Below are 26,212 nucleotides of genomic sequence, written 5' to 3' on the forward strand. Positions count from 1 at the left end.
CATGCCTGCAGTCCACATCACCAACCTTGCTACCACAGTCTGGGAGGGCTAGGTCATATGCCACTAGGGTGTAAAAATCCCCCAGCAATCTTGATGTGTTACAGTGGGCTCTGCCCTCTGGGGAGAATCACAGAACCCCCATGTGTCCTTACCAGTAATCATAAATTCTTCTCCATTGCTAGTTTATTTCTATTTTATTTTATTTTTTTTTAAAGATTTTTTTTATTTATTTATTTGACACAGAGAGAGAGATCACAAGCAGGCAGAGAGGCAGGCAGAGGGAGAGGGGGAAGCAGGCTCCCCGCCGAGCAGAGAGCCCAACGCGGGGCTCGATCCCAGGACCCCGAGACCATGACCTGAGCCAAAGGCAGAGGCTTAACCCACTGAGCCACCCAGGTGCCCCTAGTTTATTTCTATTTTAAAAATGAATTTTGGTTTAATGTTTTGCAGTTGAAACGTGACTTCTGACTAAAATTGTTTTCTTGCACTCTCATCCATTGTTTAGGCTGAACATCGGGTAGAAAACTGACACCTTAAAAAACTGTTTTATAGCTACGTTTCTCAGTGGACATAGGAAAAAGAAACCAGAAAGTGGAACCGCCGGTGGGAGAGGAGATGAATAAATCCCGCTAAGAGATTACACCGATCAGTTTGGGTTCATTTTTGAGTAGCCCACATCTCTCCATTTGGCCATGTTAAGTGTCTTTTTTCTAAAACTGCAAAGTCAAATGGCCTTTCAATCTTTTATTAGAAGCCTCCAGGATCTAAGTTTTATATCTGTATCTATCTCCTAATTCTTATGGGATCTGGCCTTCCCTTACCTATCAAATGCTTAATAATGATTTCTAGTATTTTTTTTCCAAATACTAGACTGAGCATTTGTGAGATTAACTGATTTACTCCTCCCCAAAACTCAGGGTGACGGGTGCCATCGTCCTCATTTACAGGTTAGGAAACAGAGGCACAGGAAGGTGAGGGACTTGCTCAACGCCACAGGGTGGGTGGACAAATAGAAGGTCCCTGATTTACACCTGGCAGCCGCGCCCCAGACACAGCCTCTATGCTCGTTAAGCAGTCTGCGCCTTCTTTCATCCGGATCCTACCCTGAACGCTCTGTGGCAGGAGCCCCTGAGCTCCCAATAGGAGAAGCTGGCCAACAGAGGCAGAGGAGAGGAAGTGGCACCTGCCTAAGCACCAAGGGGTCTGGCTCTATTCCCAGTAATGACTAGCTGCATGGGCTCGGGCAGGCCACCTGGCTACCTGGACTTCGTGTGCACTTCTGTGCCCTGAGAGGGTCCCCAGCATCCTACCAAATAGTCAGCCAGAAGTGCATTGGATAGAACCTCACCTCAGAACAAAAGCTGGGGGTTTCTATGGAAGACCTGGGGGAGTGGCTTGGCCCTGTGCTGCCTTCCCGGGAGATAGTCAACCCCTGCAGAAGGTCTCCAGCTGCCTCTGAACTCTCCACAGATGGGGTGGGGCCACTGTCCTATCCCGCCAGGGGTCCGTGCTCTGACGGGCATGAGGAAGAGGCTCTGTCATTGTCATCAGGGACGTGACACTCCAGCAGCACGCTCCCTTCCAAAAATAAGTTGCCTACAAAACTTCAGAATGGCTTTGTTTTGACAGCTGGGATTCGTTCGTGCTTTCAGGATGGGTTCAACTTCAGCCTAAAAATTACTCATAAGCTAAATGCCAGCTTTCCTCATCCCACAGGAGGCAGCCCAACCACAGGGAGGAGAGTAGTTCTGAAGTCGTTGGGGCTCCTAGTGGCCCACAGCAGTCAGAAAGGGACCCACTGCCCAGCCAGAGTGCCAACACCAGTGCCAAGGGGGATAGGAGCTGCCCAGCAGGGGCGTTCCTGGAAGGAAGGGGGCCTCCACAGCCCACAGCTGACCAACTGAACACCAGACTCCTAAGCAACTCATTTATGGGGCACACAAGTTTCCCAAAGCCCATGAAGACATGCCACATGGGTCTGCGAGCCCACACATGCTTCACGAGCTACCCTCTTCTGCTTTGGCCCCACCAGAAACACTGCACCACTCGGAGGCTGTCTGCAGGTTTGGGTCTGACCTGCAAGCGAGTTGGGGGCAACTCTCCCTGCAAGAGCTCAGTGTGAGGACCAGGCCTAGAGCAGAATTCAGATCTGGTGAGGTCAGCCCCAGCCCAGCCCCAGCCCTGATTAATGTCGTCCGATGCAGCAGGACACCTCCTCAGCACTGGTTTGGTTGGTGGGGCTCACACAGCTAGTGCGTGACAGCGGGAGGGTGTCTGCCTGTCTCGAAATTGGGAACATGCTGGCAGCAGCTGAGATGCTGCTTACAGACCCCACAGTAGCCCCCCTTCCAGTTCACATCTTAGAAACAGTGCAAGTCAAGGCTTGCTTACTGCCGAGAGCCCAACTGGAGAGAAAATGATTCATAAACCAGTGATTCTTCAATTTAGGAAAAAAACCTGCCTGGTTGTTCTCAAGAGCTTCACCCTCAAGATTTCTTTCTGTTGAACCTGCCTGGGTTTCCACTGAAAATATAGTCGTAACCCTATATAATGTATGCCTTGCTATACTCTTAAATGGGTGGGACGTAGATAATACAGATGAAGTTCAAAGTTCACCTGCAAACACCCATAGGTCCTGTCCCCACTACAGGCCAGGCCCAGCGGCTGCTGTTATCTGTCGTTCTGTCAGGTCTGCTCTTCCTCTCAGACCAGCTCCCCAAAGCCTTCATTATAAAGGTCGTGCCAGCCACGTGGCTTTGATCACACGGCTCACTGCCACATGGGCTCTGGCGGCAGGTGAGGGACTTTTCTGTTTCTGAGGTCTTGTGAACACTCCGCACCAGACGATATGGGTCAGTTATCCCTCTATTCCAATTGCCTGTTTACCAGCCTGCATTCTGGTACTAGACTCAGCATCCCTCCAGGCCGGAGCAGAATCTTCTCTCACTATAGAATCCCAGGGCCCAGCATTCTACCTGGGCCACATACATATTCCTTGTAATAAACAGGAGAGAGAGGGGTGACTTGAATGACTTCTAGCCAGATGGCTGGGGAATGCTTCCTGGCTTCAGGAGGGCCATGATCTTCTACCTCCTTCCTCAGCATGTCACTGCTGCTAGTCACTGACCGTGGCCTCTGTCCAGGGGCACAGTGCTCTCTTTACGATGACTCTCCCACGGAGTTGACCCTGAGGGATAACTGACCCATATCTGGTACGGAGTGTTCACAAGACCTCAGAAACAGAAAAGTCATGGTATTTGATGGTGGTATTTGATGTTTGTTTCAAGCACAGAAATGGATTTAAGCATAAAGGGGTTAACTTAAATACTCCAGATCATCTGAAAATTCTTCCAAGATTTTCTTTCCACTCTGCAATCTGTGGGCACCAAAAGATGACTCCAAAAATTGTATCCAGTCCCTTCTTCAGAAACATTAGGCCCAAGTCCTTGGTGGGAAGACCTCCAATGACGCCCACCAGCTGCAAGTTCTGAAGACTGTAACCTTCATGATTTCCGTATTCTGGGGCCTTTCTCATGCTTTGGGGTCTTCTCTGTGCCCTGAGGTCCTCCCCATGCCTGGGAGACCAGGAAGGGATCCACCCAGCTTAGGGTACCCTGAAGCTATACAACACACTTCCTTCCCATGTCTTCTTGGGGAGGGGGCCTCTTCCATGCGGGGCCACCCCCAGCAGATCTGTCCCCAAGCAGAACAGATCCCCAGTCAGCCCAAATGGTTCCAGATGCTGGAAGAGTCCCTAGTGCTGTCCAGGGCTCTAAGTGAATCCCTGGGTCAGAAGTCCCCCATCTCAGACCTGTCCTCTGTGCACCCTGTCCTGTCCAGGCTTCCTCACTGTGGGCTTCAGGGCTAAGGCACAAGGGCACAACTCTGGAGTGGGCCCTGCTAGCAGGAGTGGGCAGCTCTCCAGGAGGCTGGCAGCTGGGCCACAGGGCAGCCCCTACAGGCAGTCATAGGACCAGAAAGATGGGCAGGAAGAGCCTTTGGGAGAGAGGCTGGAGGCTGCACACTCAGGCTGAAGTCCTGGGCCCAGAGAGGAGCTCTGGCTCAGGATCCAGTCTACAGAACAAGTGCCCATCCTGTCAGCCCTTGAGTCTCTCTGGAGGCCTCAACCCAAAATTTGGGTTGGGCCAAAATTTGGGCCAAGTAGGGCCAATGCACAAGGCCTGCCTGGAGCAGGGCTGAGAAGCCCAATCCCCAAGCATAGGACCAGCACAGTGCCAGCCTCCCAAGGGTCTCCAAAGCCATCAGTGCCCACGAGCCACATTTGGGTCCTCTTTGTACCCTGTATGCCGGGATGCCTGGGAAGAAATCTCCCATGCTCCTAGAAGAGAATGACGCCTGCCACTACCTCAGGGGCCAGGAGACCCATCAGTCATGGTCTTCTCTCTTGTGCCCACGTTTAGAAGGGCCTGGATCAAATTTCAGAAGAGCCTGGCCCTGTGAAAACTCACAGGCGCTTTGGTTTGGGTCTCCATGGACAGCATGGCTGGGAGCTCCGCCTTTTTCAGAGGAAAATTCACAACAGAAACAACCTGGAGAATACTGCAAATTACTTAAAAAAATTCCTTCCACTGTAATTAGGTATGGGCACATCTGTGATAGGTTTACCCAGAAACAGATTTGAAGCCAACTGCTGTGTTTTCAAAGTGGGTGAAATCTGTTCGGCTGTGGTCCCGGTGGGGGCAGGGGGCAAGGGGCACAGTGCAAGGGCACCAAATCCCCTCGGCCTGGGGGCACTCAGCTGGCTTGGGGTACACCGCATGGGTTTGCAGGAATAGCTACTGTCTTGGCGCTTCTGCTAGAGATGGCAACTGAATGGTTTGCACTTTACTCTGAAGTAGGAGAAATTCAACTGGGAATACAAAAGGAAAAAACCATGAACAGGTGGTTTTTTTCAGACCAGTGCTTTTTGTTTGTTTGTTTATGCTTTGTATGAGAGGTGAGAAGTGAAAACCACATATCACACTCCGAAGGACGATATATAGTATTTCTCCCCCTGGGTCTGACGTGGACGGTTGCTGCCATACCTACGAAGATGTGCTCGCTTCATCCCGCCAAGTCCATTTCACCTCCTCCTTGAGAGCACAGCATGGACAGCCCCCGGGCTGTGGCCATCAGTGCCCAGACCCGCGCAGGCCACTACAGGCAGCGGCTGGCCTGTGCATTTCTGCTGCCTGCGCAAAGGGCACATGTCTGCTGCTTTCCTTCTGTGAGCAGGCATTCCTTCCACGGTGCCTTTCAACAAGAGGGACCCTCTGGGTGTCCCCTGGACTCAACTCATCCTTGCTGATGTAGGAGAACTGGTGGCAGAGAGTGAACCCTGAGTGAGAACAAAATGCCTGCTAGGTATCTAACAGGCTGGGAATGTTGAGAGCAGGTCCAGCGCTGGTTTTCCTTAGCAACATGCTTAAGAGGGCAAGATGGTGAGTAATATCGCTTTCCTACAAGACTGACTCTAATGTCATGAGCCCTAGCCCTATCTGTTTTGCAAACTAGAGAGAGGGAATTTTTTGGTAAAGAACCAGAAATGTTTACAGAACTATTACTGCCTTTCCCTTTCCAAGTCCATTGCTTTTTTAAGGCCTGGAGGAGCTAGTCTTCCAGGAAGCATTTCCAAGTGTGAGGGGGGCTTGTACCCCCACTCTGCCCCCTGATGAGGCCCAGCTACATCTCCCAACCAGGCTGCAAGGTGGAAGGGAGCAGGCCGAGACCAAAGGATTTGCAAACAGACATGGACACAAACAGCAGAGCAATGATTTCACTTCGTGCCTGGGACCCTGCTGGTCTCAGGAGGGCTTGAGCTCTGTTGGGTGAGAGCACAGGAGCAGTGGCTGTGACTGAGTCTTCTTCCACACCCCTGAGCATGGGAATAAAGTTCCTCCAGACCAGATGAGACAGGCGATGATGAGGCCTGAGCACCACTGATCTGGGGGCCCTGAAGAATCTGGTGTGCACAGTTCCAAGAAGCCTCTGTGCTCCCTCCAAGCCCAGGAAGTGAGCTAGTAGGCATGCCTCCAGGGTCCACTGGACATGCAGCCTGGGCAGTCAACACTGGTTTTGGTACTGTTCCTCAAGGGACAGGAACGGCTATCCTTGCCTTGAATATACCATTCTGTGTTGCAGGGTTCACCCCAACTCTGGCTAGCACACACTCATTGGAAGACTGGTTTTAAGGGTGTCTGGGTGGCTCAGTTGTTAAGTGTCTGCCTTCAACTCAGGTTATTATCCCAGGGTCCTGGGATCGAGCCCTGCATCAGGCTACTTGCTCAGCGAGGAGTCTGCTTCTCCCTTTCCCTCTGCTGCTCCCCCTGCTTGTGCTCTCTCTCTCTCTGTCAAATAAATAAATAAAATCTTAAAAAAAAGAGACTGGTTTTATATAGAAAGGTTCTAAAAGATCCACATCCCGTGGTAAAGCCAAGAGAGAATGAGAATACATTGTTCATATAGCAAGGCAATGAAGAGAGTAGCTCCCAGCTAGACATGTGGGTCCACACTGTCCAGGACAATAGTGGGCAAGGCAGTCACTGTGAGCACTGCAGATGTCTCCCTGGGTTTTAAAGACTGAATGTAAAAAATAGTAAAACACCTCATCAACATTTTTCTTATACAGATTACATGTTGAAATGATAATATTTTTAGATATTGGGTTTAATAGATTATACCACTAAAATGAATTTTACTTTTTAATTTTATTTTTAAAATTCTTTTAACTTATTAAAAATGTGGCTACTAGAAGATTTTAAATTAGATAGGTAGCTTGAATTATAGTTTTATTGGGCAGCACTGATTTAGAAATCTGATTCTAACACTGACTAATCCAGTGCTAGCTGGGTAGTAACAGAGGCAAGCCCACTGGACTTTTGTGAATAAGCCCAATTTCCTTCACAAAAGAATAGCTGAAAGTGCTATCTACATTAACTGTCATTCCAGCATTCCCCTCTTGTTTCTCCTCAGAAAACAGCCTATCCCACATGGCTGAACGGGTTACACATTGCACAAGGATGACACATTGAACGGAAAGGAAGCTGTTCACTTTGTATATAAGTAGATTTGTATATTTATTATTATAATATCCTGGTACCTGGCAATCAGTATCTTGTTCTAACAAAATGAGAATATTGTAGTGACTACCCAACAGACAGAATTAAAGCATTCTGAGGAAATGACACTTTTTCTCTGATTTGCATAAAAGGTCTATCTGGGCTCAGGTTAGCCCTACTCGAACCTGAGGCCTACCTGAATTCCACTCCGAGGAAAGCTGCTTCGCTGGTTTGGCCTCCATCTCTGTCACACGCCTGAGGCATCTGAGGACAGGAACTTGGGGCCCTAATTCACGCCTTAATTTTATAAAATGTCATCGGTGTCTGGTACCAAAGAGTTACAATAATGCTGGGCCACAGCCAGGGCTCGCTCAGAAAGGCCACTTACCTTTTCGTTTTTCTTCTCATCTGGTTTGCCTCCGGTGTTGGTGGGGCTGGACGACGACAAGCCACTGACAGGCCCCCCTGCAGCCTCCCCGTTGAGGTTGGCAGCACTGACGTTGGGAGGCGTGACGGCAGACGCTGCAGATGTAAGTGGAATGGCTGGTCGGGGGCACTGGGCCCCGATGACCGTCTGCATGGGGGGCTGGTGCACGTGCTGTGGCGACACCACCGAGTGGGGCCTGAGGCTGGCGGTGGGCAGGCGGGATGGGGAGTTCTGGGTGCGCAGGGGCGACACGGTGGCAGTTGGTCGGTCCTGGGCCTGGGCTGAGGAGTGGGAAGCTGGAGTGTGGGGTTGGAGAGAGAGTAGGGTTGCAAGGTTAGTTTTGATACTGCAATGTGGTGGCCACCGACTTTTTCCTCAGCCTTCTCCCAGGGCTCACAGCCTCTCTCTGTGGTCATTCCACACCCAGCCACGCTCCACAGGGGAGAGACTGAGCCCAGGTGACCAGGGAAACACATCCCATCTCCCGAGCCCTGCCATGGCACAAAACAGCTCACCCTCAGGAGGACCGAAAACATCTTTTCCAAGGTTGCCACAAGCATGGGCTTATTCCTAGGTTCTCATGAAGCCTTCTAACTGGTTTCCTCTGCTGTGATGAATTAATACACGCACAAGTTCTCTTATAACGTCTTTGTGGAAAATGTTCATAAAAGTAAAGCCTGTGACAGAATCCTAAAGAAGCCCCAAGATGCCTGGGGATTATTAGACCCCACTCCCTCTAAGGTGATCACTGCTGACAGCTTGACTCTGGTTGGTCTCAACCCCAGAACTGTAACCCGGTCCCCTGTTCACACTTGGTATTAGGGCCAGCTGAGCTCAGGCTGAGCACGTGTGGCAGCTTTAGCTGGTGACAGTCATAGGAGGAAGGCAGCTGTAGTCTTGAGGCAAGCCATCACCCCTCTCACTGCGACCTGCCTGTGGCCATTGCCTTGCCCGCACCCTGAAGCAACAGCTCCTGGATTTACAGAACAGGAACCTCACAATGACGACTCTGGCCCCTACTGCCAGCAAAAATGCTTCCTAAGGATGGTAAGGTTCTGAAGGCCTAACATTGGTAACAACCCATCATGCGAAAACATAAGTTCCTTCTAAACACAACACTGAATTAAAATTAATCTTGCTGCAACTCACATTAGTGATTTTGAAGAATGGTCTCCTTACTAATTACAGAAGAAACATACTGGGCAACAGAGTGAGCCACACCAGAGGAATGGTGACTTGTGGCCTGGGCTGGTGACCCAAAGGGAGACACAGGTTGTGGCAGCCCACATCACTTCATGCCACATCAGACAACTCAGATCACATCATTTTTGCACTGTCCCCCAGAGAAGAATTACACCTCACACCGTCCTTATTTCCCATCACCAGAATTCATGGCATCTGTGGCTTTGCAACATGAAAAAAATACACATCATGAAACAAAACGATATTCTCAGCCACCAAATATGCCTTGAATAGATAACCTACTCATAAATCCTCAGAGCATTTCCCTGGAACGTGAAGTAACTCAGCACGACAAACCAGAGCCCCTTCTCATGCAATCCAGGCCTCTTCCCTCTGACAGTGCTGCGTGGGAAGAGCTGGTGAGATCTAATTATGTGATCCTGGGTTCTCCGGGACTCCGGGACTCTGGCTGTGGCCTGTTTCTAGGAGGTGAAATAAATAAAGGCTGATTTACGGTTTTTGAAGTATTCAGGGTTTGGGGTGGGTTTGAATCCTCACTGAATGTGGCCCCAAGTTTCAAAAGACCAGGTTAAGCAACTATGCAGATCGATGTACCCACTGGGGTCACTCAATCAGCTCGAGGTAACCCATGACTTGGATAGTGCTCCTGGGGCCATTTGTCTGCCTCTCCCCAGCTGTCTGAACTCTCCTTCACCCCAGCCCCCCAGCCCTGGAATGAGAATTGGCAGCTGGGCCAGGCAAGAGCAATCACTTGGGCTCAAGAGCCTGCAGGGGCTGCTCCAGATTCTTCGGCTGAGTCCCACACCACTCCCCTCTACCTCTGGCTGGCTTCCACGTGCCTGCCACATCACCCTGCCAAACCCAATGCAAAAGAGGAGAGGGTGTTCCAGAAAGTTCTAAGCCTGCCTGCCAGGCAATCTCTTTGACATGCTCCCCTGTTTTCTCCCTTGCTCCTCCCCTCAGCCACTCCAGCCTCCTGGCTGTTCTCCCAACACAGGTTCTCTCTCACCTCAGAGGCTGTGGCACAGTACCCTCTTCCCCAGAGTCACACATCCCCTGGCCTGCTTCAGTCACCTCAGACACTGCCCTCCCAGAGAGCTCTGTTTTTGCCAACCCACTGAGCAGTGCAGAGTGCCGCTCTGCAATCCCAGCCCCTCTTGCCCTGCTTCAATTTCCCTCTCCTCCTACGGCACTGTCTGCTCTTACCCATCTGTAGGATACCCTCTTCATCATGTGTTCACTGTTCCCTGCCTGTCTGCCCCCACTACAAGCTGAGCTAGCTCCACAAGGGAGCTCCACTTGCTGTAGTTCACAGATCTATTCTGAACAGCTGGACTGTTGCCCAGCATGCAGCAGGTGCTTAATAAATTTCTTGAATGAATGAACAAGTCTTTGAGAAAAGAAAACTTCAATTAAAATATTTCTCCAGATTTTACAGAATTGAACCACTGGAGAAGATAAAAATCCTCCGTTAGAAAGAGGAGCAGTCTGGCTGATAGAAGAATGTGGGATTCCACTGATCCCCAGGAGGATTTATCCTCGGGATCACCCACCCTGTGCCACCCAAACTTAGACTGACCTGGACTGCTGTCACTCTGGTCATCCTACTGGTTAGCAATACCAAAGCAACCTGCCTCACAGAGGCAGGCAGTCTGAGAAAATGTTCTTACTCCATAGTCTCTGTTCCCCTCTACCTCTCCTTTATGAACCTTTGGCGTGCTCCAGCAACTGTGGAGTGCCTAAATCCTATTGGACCTCACTCAGTTCATCACTACATCATCCCACATGTGCTTTATATAAAGAGTAGTTGAATGAATAATGATCTACTTTACCATCAACGTTGCTCTTTTCTCTTTTTGTTTAATTGTGTCATGTTAGTCACCATAAAATATATTAGTTTTTGATGCAGTGTTCCAAGATTGTTTACATACAACACCAAGCGCTCCATGCAATATGTGCCTCCTTAATGCCGACTACCAGGCTCATCCGTCCCCCTCCCCCCTCCCCTCTAAAAACCTCAGTTTGTTTCTCAGGGTCCACAGTCTCTCATGGTTCATCTTCCACTCCATTTTCCCCCAATTTACTTTTCCTTTCCTTTTCCTAATGTTCTCCATATTATTCCTTATGCTCCACAAGTAAGTGAAACCATATGATAATTGACTTTCTCTGCTTGACTTATTTTACTCAGCATAATCTCCTCCAGTCCCATCCATGTTGATGCAAAAGTTGGGTGTTCATCCTTTCTGATGGAGGCATAATACTCCATAGTGTATATGGACCACATGTTCTTTATCCATTCATCTGTTGCAGGGCATCTTGGCTCTTTCCACAGTTTGGCTATTGTGGACATTGCTGCTATAAACACTGGAGTACATATGGCCCTTCTTTTCATTACATCGGTATCTCTATGGTAAATACCCAGTAGTGCAATTGCAGGGTCATAGGGTAGCTCTATTTTTAATTTCTTGAGGAATCTCCACACTGTTTTCCAAAGTGTCTGCACCAACTTGCATTTCCACCAACAGTGTAAGAGGGTTCCCCTTTCTCCACAACCTCCCCAACATTTGTTGTTTCCTGTCTTGTTAATTTTGGTCATTCTCACTAGTGTAAGGTGGTATCTCAATGAGGATTTGTTTGTTTGTTTGTTTGTTTAAAGATTTTATTTATTCATTTGATAGACAGAGATCACAAGTAGGCAGAGGCAGGCAGAGAGAGAAGGGGGGAAGCAGGCTCTCCGCTGAGCAGAGAGCCCGATGCAGGGCTCGATCCCAGGACCCTGAGCTCATGATCTGAGGCGAAGGCAGAGGCTTAACCCACTGAGCTACCCAGGTGCCCCTCTTAATGAGGTTTTGATTTGAATTTCCCTGATGGCTAATGATGATGAACATTTTTTCATGTGTCTGCTAGCCATTTGTATATCTTCTTTGGAGAAGTGTCTGTTCATGTCTTCTCCCCATTTTTTGAAATGATTCTCTGTTTTTTTGGTGTTGCATTTGAGGTGTTCTTTATAGATCTTGGATATCAGCCCTTTGTCTATACTGTCATTTGCGAATATCTTCTCCCATTCTGTGGGTTGCCTTTTTGTTTTGTTGACTGTTTCCTTTGCTGTGCAGAAGCTTCTTATCTTGATGAAGTCCTAAAAGTTCATTTTTGCTTTTGTTTCCTTTGCCTTTGGAGACATGTCTTGAAAGAAGTTTCTGTGGCCGATGTTGAAGTTACTGCCTATGTTCTCCTCTAGGATTTTGATGGATTCCTGTCTCACATTGAGGTCTTTCATCCATTTTGAGTTTATCTTTGTGTACGGTGTAAGAGAATGGTCGAGTTTCATTCTTCTACACATAGCTGTCCAATTTTCCCAGCACCATTTATTGAAGAGACTGTCTTTTCTCCACTGGATATTTTTCCTGCTTTGTCAAAGATTATTTGACCATAGAGTTGAGGGTCCATATCTGTGCTCTCTACTCTGTTCCATTGGTCTATGTGTCTGTTTTTGTGCCAGGACCATGCTGCCTTGGTGATCACAGTTTTGTAATAAAGCTTGAAATCAGGCAACATGATGCCCCCAGGTTTACATTGCCCTTTTCTTATTCTCAAGTTGATCACTTCCCATTTCATGGGTGAAATGGAACATTCACAACTCCCCAAACTTCAGGCCAGGCTAGCCCCTCTCTTAACTCATCCACATCTAGACCCACCCTGCCCTCCAGTTTCAAGGACAAAGGGTCCCAAGAGGTCTTCCCGTCACACTCATCTTGATCCTTTCTTCTGGCTCTTCCCCTTCTTGCCTGTATTAAGTATCTCTGATAACTTTCCTCCTGTTAATTTACTAACCAAGTTATAGCTCCCATTTCAAAAAAAGTCCTTTTTTTTGGTCAGTACCTCCTTTTTCGGTATTTCTTTATACCTAGTATTCTTGAAATAGTGTCTGCATTGGTTCTTTCTTACTTTTCATTCAGTTCTTTGCACGATCTGTATTTGCTCTCATGGCAGTTTTCATCTCTGCTCTGTGCTCTGGATACACTTCCTCTTCAGATTTCTAGTGTCACCAATTTCCATCTTCAACTGTGTTCAGGCTAGAGTTCATGGTACCTGTAGAGATTCTGTATTTAAATAAATCTATTTTTCCCTTTCCAAAATTTCAAGTTGGTTCTTTTTCATACCCATCAGTTTCTGATTCATAGCTATCCATCCAATTTTTCCCCTTTATAACACCCTGTTTTTTTCTTTCTTTCTTGGGGAAGGCGGGGGTAGTAGATGTTATTCTTTCTTTTCCCTTTTAGAGGATCTTTTATTTTTATTTTATTGTATTTTTTTATATTTTATTTTTATTTTTTAACTAGGCCCCATGCCCAATGTGGGACTTGAACTCATGACCCCAGGATTAAGAATCAGATGCTCTCTGACTGAGCTAGCCAGGCATCCCTAGAGGATCTTAAATATACTGATAGCAAAGTCTTTTTCAGATTGCTCTCTTATTTCTCTCCCATTTCCTCAGTTTATTGGCTATCTTTTTTGCCTTAGTGTTTCCTTCGTGCTTCGAGATTTCCATGTGCAAGTTCTTTTTGAGCACAACTATCTTATTGTCATTGTAGCCTTGTTATTGCTTCTTCTTCTTTTTTTAAGATTTTATTTATTTATTTGACAGAGAGAGAGAGATCACAAGTAGGCAGAGAGGCAGGCAGAGAGATAGGGGGAAGCAGGTCCCCCACTGAGCAGAGAGCCCAATGCAGGGCTCAATCCCAGGACCCTGAGATCATGACCCAAGGCGAAGGCAGAGTCTCAACCCACTGAGCCACCCAAGTGCCCCTTGGTCACTGCTTCTGCATGGTCCTCTGCGACCTCCTCTCAGAACCAGGTGTAACTGGATGGTTTTGGGTCCTCAGGCCATAGCTGAACTCAGCTCCATGTCAAGGTAGCCTTCTCTCTCCTCTCCTATTCCCCAGGCAGCAGCTCAGTACCAACCATTCCCCAAGAATGGAAGAGACGCAGCTGTTTAAACCATTGCATGTGGCTCTGGTCCCCTGATACTCACCAGACTTCCTGTCCATTTTCTCTTGCAGGAGCTGAAAGTCAGCTAATACTGCCTGCTTTTCATCCCAGTAAGCCATCCTACTTGCTATCATGTGTTCCATTTTGTTTCTATCCATAGAGTTGACTTTTCAAAAATTTAAAAACAAAGAAATCTGTGTTTAAAACAGAGATAATAGGGGATTTCCACATGAACTCACTATCCCATAGTATTCAGGAATCCTTCACTCGGTTCTCAGTCACTTCTCAGAAATATGGTTTCTCTCTTTCATTCCATCAAATATTCTCTGAACAGGATCAACTATGATTCCACCTGTCAGCAAACTTAATGGACACTTTTCTGTTTTCAGAAAAAAGTATCCACAGATCTAGTTGCTCATCTTTACACCAATATCACATGGACTTGATTACTGTTAACCTTATGTCTTTTTTTCTAAAAGATTTTATTTATTTATTTATTTGAGAGAGAGAATAAATATAAATTTTATTTATTTAGAATGAGAGAGAGAGAGTGAGCATGAGAGAGAGGTCAGGGGAGAAGCAGACTTCCCACCAAGTAGGGAGCCCGATGTGGGACTCCATCCAGGGACTCTGGGATCATGACCTGAGCTGTAGGCTGTTGCATAACCAACTGAGCCACCACCGAAGTGTCCCAGTAACCTTAAATCTTGAAATCAGTGTTAGCCTTACAACTTTGTTGTTCTTTTCATGTTTGTTTCAGCTATTTTAGGTTCTTTACATGTCTAAATGAATTTGAGAAATAGATTTCTAATCTCTACAAAAAAGTTGAGTGGGATCGTGGTTGGTATTCCATTTTTGGAGAAGAGAGAATAGAGCCCTTAACAATATTAAGTCTTCTGGGGCGCCTGGGTGGCTCAGTGGGCTAAAGCTTCTGCCTTCGGCTCAGGTCATGATCCCAGGGTCCTGGGATCGAGCCCCGCATCGGGCTCTCTGCTCAGCAGGGAGCCTGCTTCCCTTCTTCTCTCTCTGTCTGCCTCTCTGCCTACTTGTGATCTCTGTCTGTCAAATAAATAGATAAAATCTTTAAAAAAAAAAACAATATTAACTCTTCTTACTTATGAATAAAATATACTGCTCTACTTATTTCAGTCTTATTCAATTTCTCTTAGCAATATTTGGTAATTTTCAGTGGACAGGTCTTCCTCTTCTTTTATCAGATATATCCCTAATTTACATTTGTTCTTACTAAAATTACTATCATTTTTTAAAACATCAATTTCTAATTATTCACTGCTAGTATGTAAAAGTACAATTGATTTTGTACATTAATCTTGGATCCTGCAACCTTGCTGCACTCATTTATTAACTATAAAGAAAGCTCTTTGGGTTAGTGTGGATTCTCCAGGGCTTTCTATATTCAAGATCATATTATATGCAAATAGACACCACAATTTTACTCCCTCCTTTCCAATCTGCATGCTTTTTATATCTTTTTCTTGACTAACTGCTCTGGCTAGAATTTACAGTACAATACCTAATAGAAGTGGCAAGAGTGGATATCCCTGTTTAATCCTGATCTCAGGGGGAAAGCTTTCAGTCTCTCACTATTAAGTCTGATGTTAGCTGTGGTTTTCATAGATGCCCGTTATCAGGTCAAGCAGCTTACTTCTATTTTCTCATTTTCTTACAGTTTTTAATCAGGAACATGTGCTGGATTTTGTAAAAAATTTTTTTCCACATCTATTGAATTGATCATATTATTTTTATTCTTTAGTTTGTTAATACAATAAATTATATTGACTGTTAAATGCAAGTCAAACCTTGAATTCCTAAGAGAAACTCTACTTGGTCATGATGTATTATCCTTTTTCTTTATTACTATAATTGACTGCTAAAATTTTGTTTAGAGTTTTTACATCTGTGTTTACAGTTGATAGCTGTAGTTTGTAGTTGATAGTTGATAGTTGTAATTGTAGCTGTAGTTTTATTTTCTTTCAGTGCCTTTGTCTGGTTTGGGTATGAGGGTAGAGTTAACCTTATAGAAAGAGTTAGGAAATATTCTCCCTTCTTTTCAATTTTCTGGAAGTGTTTCAATGGAATTGTTGTATTTTTTTCCCTTGGCCATTAGGTATAATTTAACAATGAAGCCACTCAGGCTTGGAGATTTCTTTGTGTAAAGTTTTTAACTAATTCAATTTCTACTTCAATTTTAATAGACATAGGCCTATTCAGGTTATTTATTGTTTCTTAAGTGTATTAATTTCTGTTTTTTAAGAAATTTATGTTTTGTCTAATACATTGAGTTTATTGGCATAATTTTTTATAATACCTTATATTCTGTAAAATCTGAAGTAAAATAATAATCCCTTATTATTCTGTAAAATCTATTATTCCTGGTATTGATAATTTGTGTGGTTTCTCTATTCTTTATTTCTCTGTCTTGATACTTACCAATTTTATTACGGATCTTCTCAACGAAACAAGTTCAGTTTCATTGATTTTCTCTATTGTTTTTCTGTTTTCTATTTCATTTATTTCTGCACTGACTTTTTTCTGATTCTTTTAGCTTCCTTTGCTCTTTTTTTCTAGTTTCTTAAAGTAAAACTGAGGTGACCGATTTGAGCTCTATTTTTCCCTACCATCTGTGTTCAGTGCTATAAATTTTCCCGTAAGTACTGCTTTAGTGACATCCCACAAATTTTGACACGCTGAATTTTCATTTTCATTCAGTTCAAAACACTTTTTAAAATCACTTTTGATTTCTTCTTTCATCCATGGTTTAAGTGTGTGTGCTATTTAGTTTCAAATATTTAGGAATATCTCTATGTTATTAATGTCTAATTCATCTGTATTGTAGTCAGGGAATATAATTTGTGAGACTTAAATACCTTTAAATTTATCGAGATTTAAATATTATGGCCCAATATGTGGTCTATGTTGGTAAATGTTCTGTGTTCATTTGAAAAGAATGTGTATTTTGCTGTTGGTGTAGCACTCCATAAATGTTAATTAAGTCAAATCAGTTATAGCTTGCTAAAATGTTCTATATTCTTACCAATATTCTCTGTACTTGTTCTGCCAGTCATTCAGAGAAGTATTGAAATTTCTGACTCTAATTGTGGATTAGTCTATTTATTTCTCCTTGCAGCTCTACCAGTAACTGCTTATATATTTTGAAGTTCTGTTATTTGGGCATAAATATTTAGTCCTCTTGACACACTGACCCCTTAATCATTATGAAATTGCCATTCATATAGTAATAATATTCTTTGTTCTAAATTCTACTCTGATATTGATATAACCATTTCAGATTTCTTTTTAGTAGTATTAGCACGGTACATTTGATCCTCATTATCCATAGATTCTATCTGTGCAAATTCACCTACTAGCTACGATTGATTTTTAACCCCCAAATCAATACCTGTGGTGCTTCTGTGGTCATTCACGGACATGCTCCTACTAGCAAAAAACTGGAGTCACTGACACATTTTCCCAGCTGAGGTACAATAAAATGATGTTCTTCCTTCTTGTTTAAGTTCATGCAGAGAAGCCCAGGGACAGACATGGGAGAGGAAAGGGCAGGGCAGTGCAAGATGCTCCAGCTCTGGGACTGACTGGACAGGCTTGAACCCTGCTTCTCACATGTTAATGGGGTGGCCTTGGGCAGTCCCTTCTGAACCTTATTTTCTTTTGTAAAAGAAATAGAATCTACCAGAATGACTTATTTTTAGTATTTAAGATTATAATCTCTGTGAGATATACATGTATGTATTTCACTTAGGAGCAATAGTTTAGTGTTCACTAATATAGTGTCCATGAAAACTTTATACAGCATAGCTACCATGGATAATGAGAATCAACCGTATATCTTGATCCTTTCTTTACTATTTTTACTTTTTTTGTATTTGAAGTATTAAAATGTGTTTCCTGTTCACAGCATAAGATTAGGTTTCATCTTTTTTAAAAATAATACTTGACAATCTCTGCATTCTCTTTAAAGTTGTTTAGACCATTTATATTTATTTTTATGACCAGGACTAAAACTACACTTTATTACATGTTTACCATTTTACTCATGCATTCTTCATTTCCTTTCCTCTCTTTTTATGCCTTCTTTTGGATTAATTACAAGTTTTTGTGATTCCATTTTACCTCCTCTGTTAGCTTATTGCTGTAATTCTGTTTTGATATTTAGTGCTTGCTTACATCTTTAATTTATCATAGTCTACCTACAAGTGACTCCATAACTCTTCACACATAGTATAAGAGCATACTTATAATAGTATAATAGTTTATAATAGTATAGTATAATAGTATATTTCTCCACTCCCAATGTCCAAATGCACCCCAAATGGTACATTTGCCATTATACATTTTAATTTTAATTTTACTTCTTTATTGAAGTTCACTTTATTTAACATATACCATATTATTAGTCACTGGGGTAGAATTTAGTGATTCATCAGTTGCCTACAACACCTAGTACTCATTTCATCAAGTTCCCTCCTTACTGCCCATCTCCAAGTTACCCCTTCTCCCCACCCATCTTCTCTCTAGCAACCCTCAGTTTGTGTCCTAGATTAACATCTCTTCTGGCTTGCCTTCCTCTCAATTTTCATCTTATTTTATTTTTCCTCCCCTTCCCTTATGTTCATCTGTTTTATTTCTTAAATTCCACATATGCATGAAATCATACTGTATTTGTCATTCTCTGACTTACTTATTTTGCTTAGCATAATAACCTCTAGTTCCATCCATGTCACTGCAAATGGCAGGATTTCATTCTTTTTGATGACTGAGTAATATTCCATTGTATGTATATGTATGTGCATGTATACATACATAGATGCATATGTACATACATATGTGTGTATGTATACACACACACACTGCATCTTTATCCATTCTATTTAAATTCATCTGTTGATGGGCATTTAGGCTCTTTCCATATTTTGGCTGTTGTGGACATTGCTGCTATAAACATTCGGGTACATATATTTTAAATGAGAAACTACATTGTTTTTATTTTTGTTTCATTTGCTATAGTTTAAAGATATTTAAATAGTCAGAAAAAGTTATATATTTATATATGCAGTTATCATTTCTTGCGTCCTTCACTCCCTTTTATAGATCCACATTTCCATCTGATACTATTTTCCTTCTTCCTAAAGAAATTTGTTTAATATTTTTCATAGTGTGGTCTGTTGGTAATGAAATCTTTTAGCTTTACTATAGGAATGATTATTTTGCTTTCATTTTGAAAGAAACTTCTGCTGGGTATAGAATGCTAACTTGACAGATTTCTTTCTTTCTTTCTACTACTCCACTATTTTCTCACTTAAGAGTTTCTGACAAGAAATACACTGTCATCCTTATTTTTTCCTACTTTATGTATCATTTTTCCCTTGTTGTTTTTTAAATATTTTATTACAGATTTTGAACAATTTGATTGTAATTTGCCTTGGTGTAGTTTTCCCCATGTTTTTCGTGCTTGGGGCCCACCAGCTGTCTTTGATCTGTGAGTTTGTAGTTTTCATCAAATTTAGCACAATCTGATCTATTATTTCTCAAATAATTTTTCTGTTTCACCTTTCACTCCTCTACTTTGGAGACTCTAATTACACATATATTGGGCCATGTGACATTGTCACTGATCACTGGTGCTCATTTAAAAAAGTTCTCTTTTATATTTGTGTTTCATTTTTCATAGCTCCTATTGCTACATCTTCAAGTTCACTAATATTTTCTTTAGCAATGTCTAATCTGCCATTTTTTCTATCTGCTATATTCTTGATCTCACACACTGTAGTTTCTATTCCTAGTATTTGACTTGGGTCTTTAAAACATCTTCCATATTTCTACTTAATTTTCTGAGTATTTTATAATATATGAGCACATAATAATAAATGCAATTATAATATCTGTTTTTACCTTTATCTGCTAATTCTACAACTGGATTAGTTCTGACTGACTGGTTGACCTCATCATTATGGGTCATATTCTCCTTTGTGTGCCTAGGAATTTTTTATTGCTATCAGACATTGTTATTTTTATGTTGTTGAGAACTGGATATTTTTGCAGCCCCATCAACTTTTCCTTTTTGCAGTCCTAAAGACTCTTAAACTCAGTTCTCCATCACAGTTAAATGAGTTGGAAACAGTTCAATCTTTTTGAGTCTTCTTTTAAGACTAGTTGGGTAGGGGGGCACCTGGGTGGGTCAGTGGGTTAAAGTCTCTGCCTTCGGCTTGGGTCATGATCTCAGAGTCCTGGGATAGAGCCCCACACCAGGCTTTCTGCTCAGCAGGGAGCCTGCTTCCCTTCTTCTCTCTCCTTCTGTCTGCCTTTCTGCCTACTTATGATCTCTGTCTGTCAAATAAATAAATAAAATCTTTAAAAAAAAAAAGACTAGTTTGGTAGAACTAGGGCAGTGGTTTATCTAGGGACTGAGACAGAGCCCTTCTGCATAGACTACTCAATGTCCTGTGAACAGTTTTTTTCATCTGGGTGGTGGAACAGGTACTATTTCCAGCACTTTGTGAATGGTGGGCCCTGACAGCACTGATCCTTTCTCTCATAGTTTCCCTGGCTTAGCACAGTTTCCTCATAGATATATGCTGATTACGTCTTGGTCTACTACTCAAGAGGAGACCCTGCATCCTCTGGGGTTTTCTTTCTGTGCAGCCTTCTCCTCTCAAGGCTCTGTCCTTCAAACTCCAGCCACTTCGGTCATCCAGACTCTCATACCACATCCTCACATCAGGAAGCTCACTGTGCTCTACTTTGTTACTCCTCCCTGTGCCAAAGTCTGGAACCTCTCTCCAGCCAGTAAGCTGGGGCTCAACTCCTCGTTTGCTATTCTCATGGATCACTTTCCTTGGTTTTCCAGTGTTTGGCATCTTGCAAACTTTTGTTCTTTTAAACTGTTTCTGGCAGGTTGATAAATCCTGCCCTCATTATTTTAGGTTGGTCATAAGTAGAAGCCCAGCTTTATCCTTTAGACATAAAAATCCAACTATATCTATTATTTAACCCCTCTGATGTGTCCCTTAGGATATAAACCAAAATTGCACAACATAGTCTAAAGGAACCTCCATGATCTTCCCCTGTTTACCTTTCAGCTTTGCCAGTGGCATTCATCCTCTCCTTTCTTCATACTTCCACCCTGACTTCATCTCAGTTTTCAAGTGCCCTAGTCTTCTGCCAGCTTTGGAGTTTTCCCCATGCTTCCACCCTCAGGGGCTGCCCTGCTGCATGCCAGCTTTAAGACCAAAAATTAAATTTTGCCTCTGCAGAGAAATTGTCACCAACACCCTGGTCTTCTCCTTCCATGCCTTTTGTTTCAGTCACAGCAAAATAAATAAAGTTACCCAAAATAGAAACTCCGGTATCTCTCCTTGTCACGTCCTTGTCCTTGCTAGTCCCTCTGCTAGAACTCTCTTTGTGCTTTGTCTGCTCAGATAGTTCCTATTTGTACTTTAAGAATCAAGGCAAGATCAACACCTCTTGAAAATTTTTCACTCTCTCATTTTCCTCCCCAATCTGAGTTACGTATCTCTCCTCCATGCTTTCTTATTACCCTCTCGATACCTCTGCTACAGTGCTTTTCAAACTCTATTGCAAGAATTTGTTTTCTTGTCGTTCTCTATAACTGGATGTAGAATTGGGGTTTATGTGGTTCTTCTATGCATTTCCAGAGCCTAGCAGAGTATCTACCTTTTTTTCAGTGATTTGCTCGCTCGCTCGCTCTTTTTTCTTTTTTCTTTTTACTGTTGAATAAATGGCTGTACAAGTCTCTTGGCCCTGCTAAATACCGAGATGAGGATGTGTGGACACTGGCACTTCACAGGGAGAGCTCTGCCCTTGGAAAAAGGAGTTACATTAATCAAGCAGAACAAATCATATTGGATGCTATGGCCAATGCAATTAAGCCTTTGTCAAACTGCCTGACTTTGGCTCAAGATGAGAACATTGATGAAATGCCTCTCAACTGCCTGGGTTGGGGTCTGCTGAAATGGGCAATTACTGCAGTGAACAATCCATTACTTGTACTGTCAACAGTATGTTGTTTTTTTTTTTTCCCTCTCTAAATGCAGAATGAAGTGGAAAATGCTATGGGAACTCAGTGGCATTTAATTTACTGATATGATGTGGTAGGAGCCATTCTTTAACTTGACTGTGACAGCAAGAGTGTGGGGATAAGCATGAGGTTGGAATGCATTGGGAAAGCTGTTTTAAACATCCTGTGCCTCACTCTTCCCATATGTAAAATTAGACTGATGGAAGAGAATGCTTGTCACACCATGGTGGTTACTATGGTGATCAATGACTGAGATGAAACGTTGTACTGCTCCTGGCCATACCAATTTCTTTCAATTCTGCTTGTTATTCCATAGAGGGAGAAATGACTGGCAGGTCTCATTTTCTTCTTTGAACTGGGAAAGTTGCTAGCAAGGCATGGCTTAGAAAGGCCATCATACTGGCATTTTGTGCAGATAACCCAGGGCTACTGTGCTGGAATATTCACTCCCAGTGAAGACCTGGGTTGCCCAACCTCTCCAAATTGTGGTGCACATATCGTGTGTGTGGCACACTGGGGTGAATCGAAGAGTTGGGACCTGACCTGGGACTTTATCTGCCCCAGGTCCTGCCTGGTTGCTCCAAGGGTCAACGAGGCAATGAGGTCAGGATCTTGGGTACTTCTGACCCAGTCATGGAAAACCAGTCAGGAAGCCCTGCTGTGGGCTCACTTAATCACTTGGCCACTACAGTGGCTGTGTATCTAGCTAGAGGCTACCAATAAATACCATCAGATGAACTTCAGCCATGCTACAAGCATGGCTCATTAGGGAGGTCATTGTTGGGGGCAAGATGGCTGGCACCAGATAATATTGTTGCAGAACTCTTGTACTATAAAGACAACTAGTTCTTCTCTGTGGGCCAGAGTTGCAAAAACAGAACTCATTCTTGGCTAACGTAAGCAAAAGAGACATATATGAAAGACTGTTAGGCACTTACAGAGTCTCTGGGATGGCACAGTCATTCTTGGAGACTCTATCAGTGCCAAGCCCACCCATGAGGCCTCCCTGGTGCATATCCCATTGCCACAGGAAATGGACACTCTCCAGAATGAGTCTGGACATACTGATGACCGGGCACTGGACACCAGAAGTCTACCCTGCACCCACAGATGACTGGTTATTAGACACCACAAGTTTACCCTGAATGCACTGATGACTAAGCCCCACACACCAGAAGTTTATCTACACCCACTGATGACCGGCACTTGACACCACCAGATGTCCACCCTGCTGCCCCCTGAAAAGCTAGTTGTTTCACCACTACCTTCTCTCCCAAAAAGGATCTACAATGGCCCCTCATGTCTGTATTCTGAATGGAAGTCACATCATATGCAGGTATGCCTACTCCCAGCATCTAGATCGCATGTCTATTCCCAACATCTGGGTCACGTGTCTGCGCTTACTACAAGGTGAGCTGGACCAGCAGGATCAACCTTCTATCATGGTGAGGCAGGATTCACACAAGGGATACCAGCCCCATGTAAGGACGGGGATCCAAATCAGCGTGGGGGCCACAGCATGACTAGCCCATTGCACTCTGCAAAGTCACATCATTGTCTTCCACCATAAACTAGTCCCTGCTGGTATCTTCCAGGCCAGGGATGCCATTGTCGTTCTCCCAGTCATTGGTACAGAAACCTGGCAAGTGGACTTGGTTCCTTGGTTTCCCTGAGCATCAGCCCATTTCCAAGTCATAACCATTCTGCCTCCTAAATATCCCGTCATTTGTCTCAATTCGGAAGCCCCATTCCTCGGGTCTGGGCCCCTCTGATCTGTCACACGGGGACAGCAACACCACTCTAATGGCTCCCAGTTTTGGGCTGCCCCACACCAATTCTTCCTCCCTACCATGCATGGTGATATTTGATAAAGTGTTGTCCCTCTTGTGTAAAATCCCTCAGTGAGTTCCCATGGCTTTCATGAGAGAATTCAACCCCCTAGATTCTTCAGTAATAATTTATTTTTACTTTTTGGACTTTTGTGCACTGAGCACTGCGGTGATATTCTTCTTCTTTAACAGAAGAATAGAAATAGCTACATGAACTGAATACACACTAGATATGCCACGTGAGACAGTCCTCACACAATGCCCCAGAGGTAAGTGCCATTTTACAGAGGGAGAAACTGAGGCAAGCAAAACCAATGGCAGCCCAGCCTCCAAACACAGGTCTCAAGCTCATGCCTTCAGCCAGACCTGTGTTCACTCTGTGTTCACCCTGTCTTCACTGAACTGCTGCAAGCATAAGACATGCTTTCTGTCACTTGTTTGACTATTCCTTTCCTTCTTCCTGCTTCAAATGGTGCCCTTCCTTGTTCCCCGACCCAAGTGTTACTTTGCTGTTTAGTCTGGGATCAACCTCCTCTGAGGAGGATCTCCCAATCTCCCCCATCACCAATGTCCTACCCTGGACTCTCCTCCACCAGCACTCAAAGCCTCCCTGCCTGGCAGCATTGCCTCTCTGCCAGTGTGTGGGAGCTGAGAGCAGGAACAGGGTCCTGTTTTGTCAGTGAGCATGCTGATGGAAGCGGTCCTCTAAAACACTCAGAATGTTCATGTCACATTCCGGGACACCTGAATGGTCTCAGAAGTCCTTGCTGCCGCATGCAAGCCCAAACCAGCGGCAGCATGGGAACGTGCAGGCCAACTTCCCCAGAATAGGTGGGAGGGCGGACATCATTCTCCCACCCTCTAGTCCCATCAGCCATGACTTGGGAGAAAATATGGCCCCTGCTGTGCTAAGTATTATCTTGACTTTTCACACTTGAGAAGGCGCCTTCTGGAGCACTTCTAATGGGCCATCTCCTGGCCGGCTAGTTTCTAAAAAAAATCGTGTATTTTATTGCTCCAGAGAGTCGACACTTTTTGTCCTTTAAGCCTTACTCTGAGGAGAAGAGAGATGATTTCTGAGAGAGTAAGCTTGGGGTTGGAGCTGGAATTCTGTCATTTAAATGAAATTCAGAGTCACAGCTTACTGTCCTGGGTTCCTGTGCTACACAGTGACATTGTCGCTGGCTCCACAGTCTGGGAAGGCGACTGGTGTGGGTTTTGAGGGGTGCCATGAGCCACACTTCAGCAGTTCCTAATAGCTCAGGGCTAAGCTTCCAAGCCAGACGTGCTGACCTTCTTTATGCCTGTAAGATCTGCCCCATAATTTGTCTACATCTCACACTGTCCTCAGATCAACTGGATTTCCCCTAAACTACATCAGCCTGGCTATTGATAAAGCTGGCCTAAACGTGAAGGGTCAATGACCATCACTGCTTCCAGCCTCAAAGCCTTTCCGAGAAGGAGCAGGCTGGCTCCGTCTGGTGAGCAGCTGCCTAGCTGGGGAGCCCCTCAGTGCCCGACACGTGGAGGGCCTGCGCAATAGGCCCAGATACTGGTGTCAGTGGGTTAATCCTAGGGGTCCATGCAGTCCTCTTGCTACAGTGAAGTGTATCAATATTTGAGAATTCTCTAATCCATTTCAGTTGCCAGGACAGGGTAACATAAGTTAATGTATTTCCTGGAGATTAGCAAAAGCTTATGATCATGATAGGCAAATATAACTTGCCCCATCATGGACTGCTTGAAACCTGGGTCAACAAGTTTCTCATGAGAACCCCTTGTTAAATTTTCCTACAGAGTGAGACCTCAGGGGCTGCACATACCTGTGGGGACGGTGCCCCGGGCTTGGCTGGTGGCCGGCTGGGCTGTGTGCCGCAGGCAAGTGGCCATCAGGGGAGAGGCCGTCTGGTGCTGGGCCTGGGGTGTGGTGAGGGGAAGGGCCGGCCTTGTGGCAGTGGCTGGGCTGCTCAGACTTCCACCACCTGGGTGGATGGTTGTGGCCATCCCTTTGGCCAGCGGAGAACCTCCAACAACATTATTCCGGGGTGGCCCAGCCCCTCCTACAGGAGCCCTGAGGAAATAAAACAGAATCATTCAGGTGAGGTCACAGAGGAAACCATACAATACAATCCATTAATAAAGGTCCACGCTTACCTCCTGGCTTTGAGAGATGAAGGCCACACAGCCCAGGGCACAAATACTAAAACAATGCCAAGACAATCCTGTAGGTAAAGGATGCCCAGAGCTCAAGCCTGGCAGCGGGGCAACCTTTATGAAACCTTCATGGGGGCAAATTTTCAATGTAAATAGGTAAGAAACAGCAAAAGAACCCAAAGAACCAATACCAATCAAATATTTTGTACCAGAGCTACTGCCCTGATTCATTCTAATAAATAGCTGTGTCTGTCCCCACACACATCCAGAAAGAGTGGATGACTCAGCCACATCCCACAAGGCTTGGATGTATCTGGCACATGGTGGGAAGCAGTGGCAAGCACCCATTCCCCTCCAGACACGGCCACCTTCTCATTTCCGCCAGCCTCTGGGAAAGGGCGCAGACCACGTTCTGCTGACAGATGTCAGGGAACATGTAGTTTCATACCAGAAATAGATGCCCTTTCACCCCAAG

At 44.6% G+C, this 26,212-nt stretch overlaps 1 protein-coding gene across 2 annotated transcripts in view; it reads right to left on the reverse strand.

Moving 5' to 3' along the window:
• LOC111155936 (SH3 domain containing ring finger 3) overlaps nucleotides 1-26,212 on the reverse strand; it is a 358,242-nt gene that overhangs the window by 44,558 nt on the left and 287,472 nt on the right. For both annotated transcript variants that reach the window (XM_022516419.1, XM_022516420.1), the window contains exons 7-8: nucleotides 25,407-25,654; nucleotides 7,447-7,781 (exon numbers count right to left, since the gene is read on the reverse strand). In XM_022516419.1, the coding sequence (XP_022372127.1) occupies nucleotides 7,447-7,781; nucleotides 25,407-25,654 (583 nt within the window). The remainder of the gene's footprint in view (nucleotides 1-7,446; nucleotides 7,782-25,406; nucleotides 25,655-26,212) is intronic.

Source organism: Enhydra lutris, unplaced genomic scaffold (assembly GCF_002288905.1).
Source record: "Enhydra lutris kenyoni isolate GAN:26980312 unplaced genomic scaffold, ASM228890v2 scaffoldscaffold44, whole genome shotgun sequence".
NCBI lineage: Eukaryota > Metazoa > Chordata > Mammalia > Carnivora > Mustelidae > Enhydra > Enhydra lutris.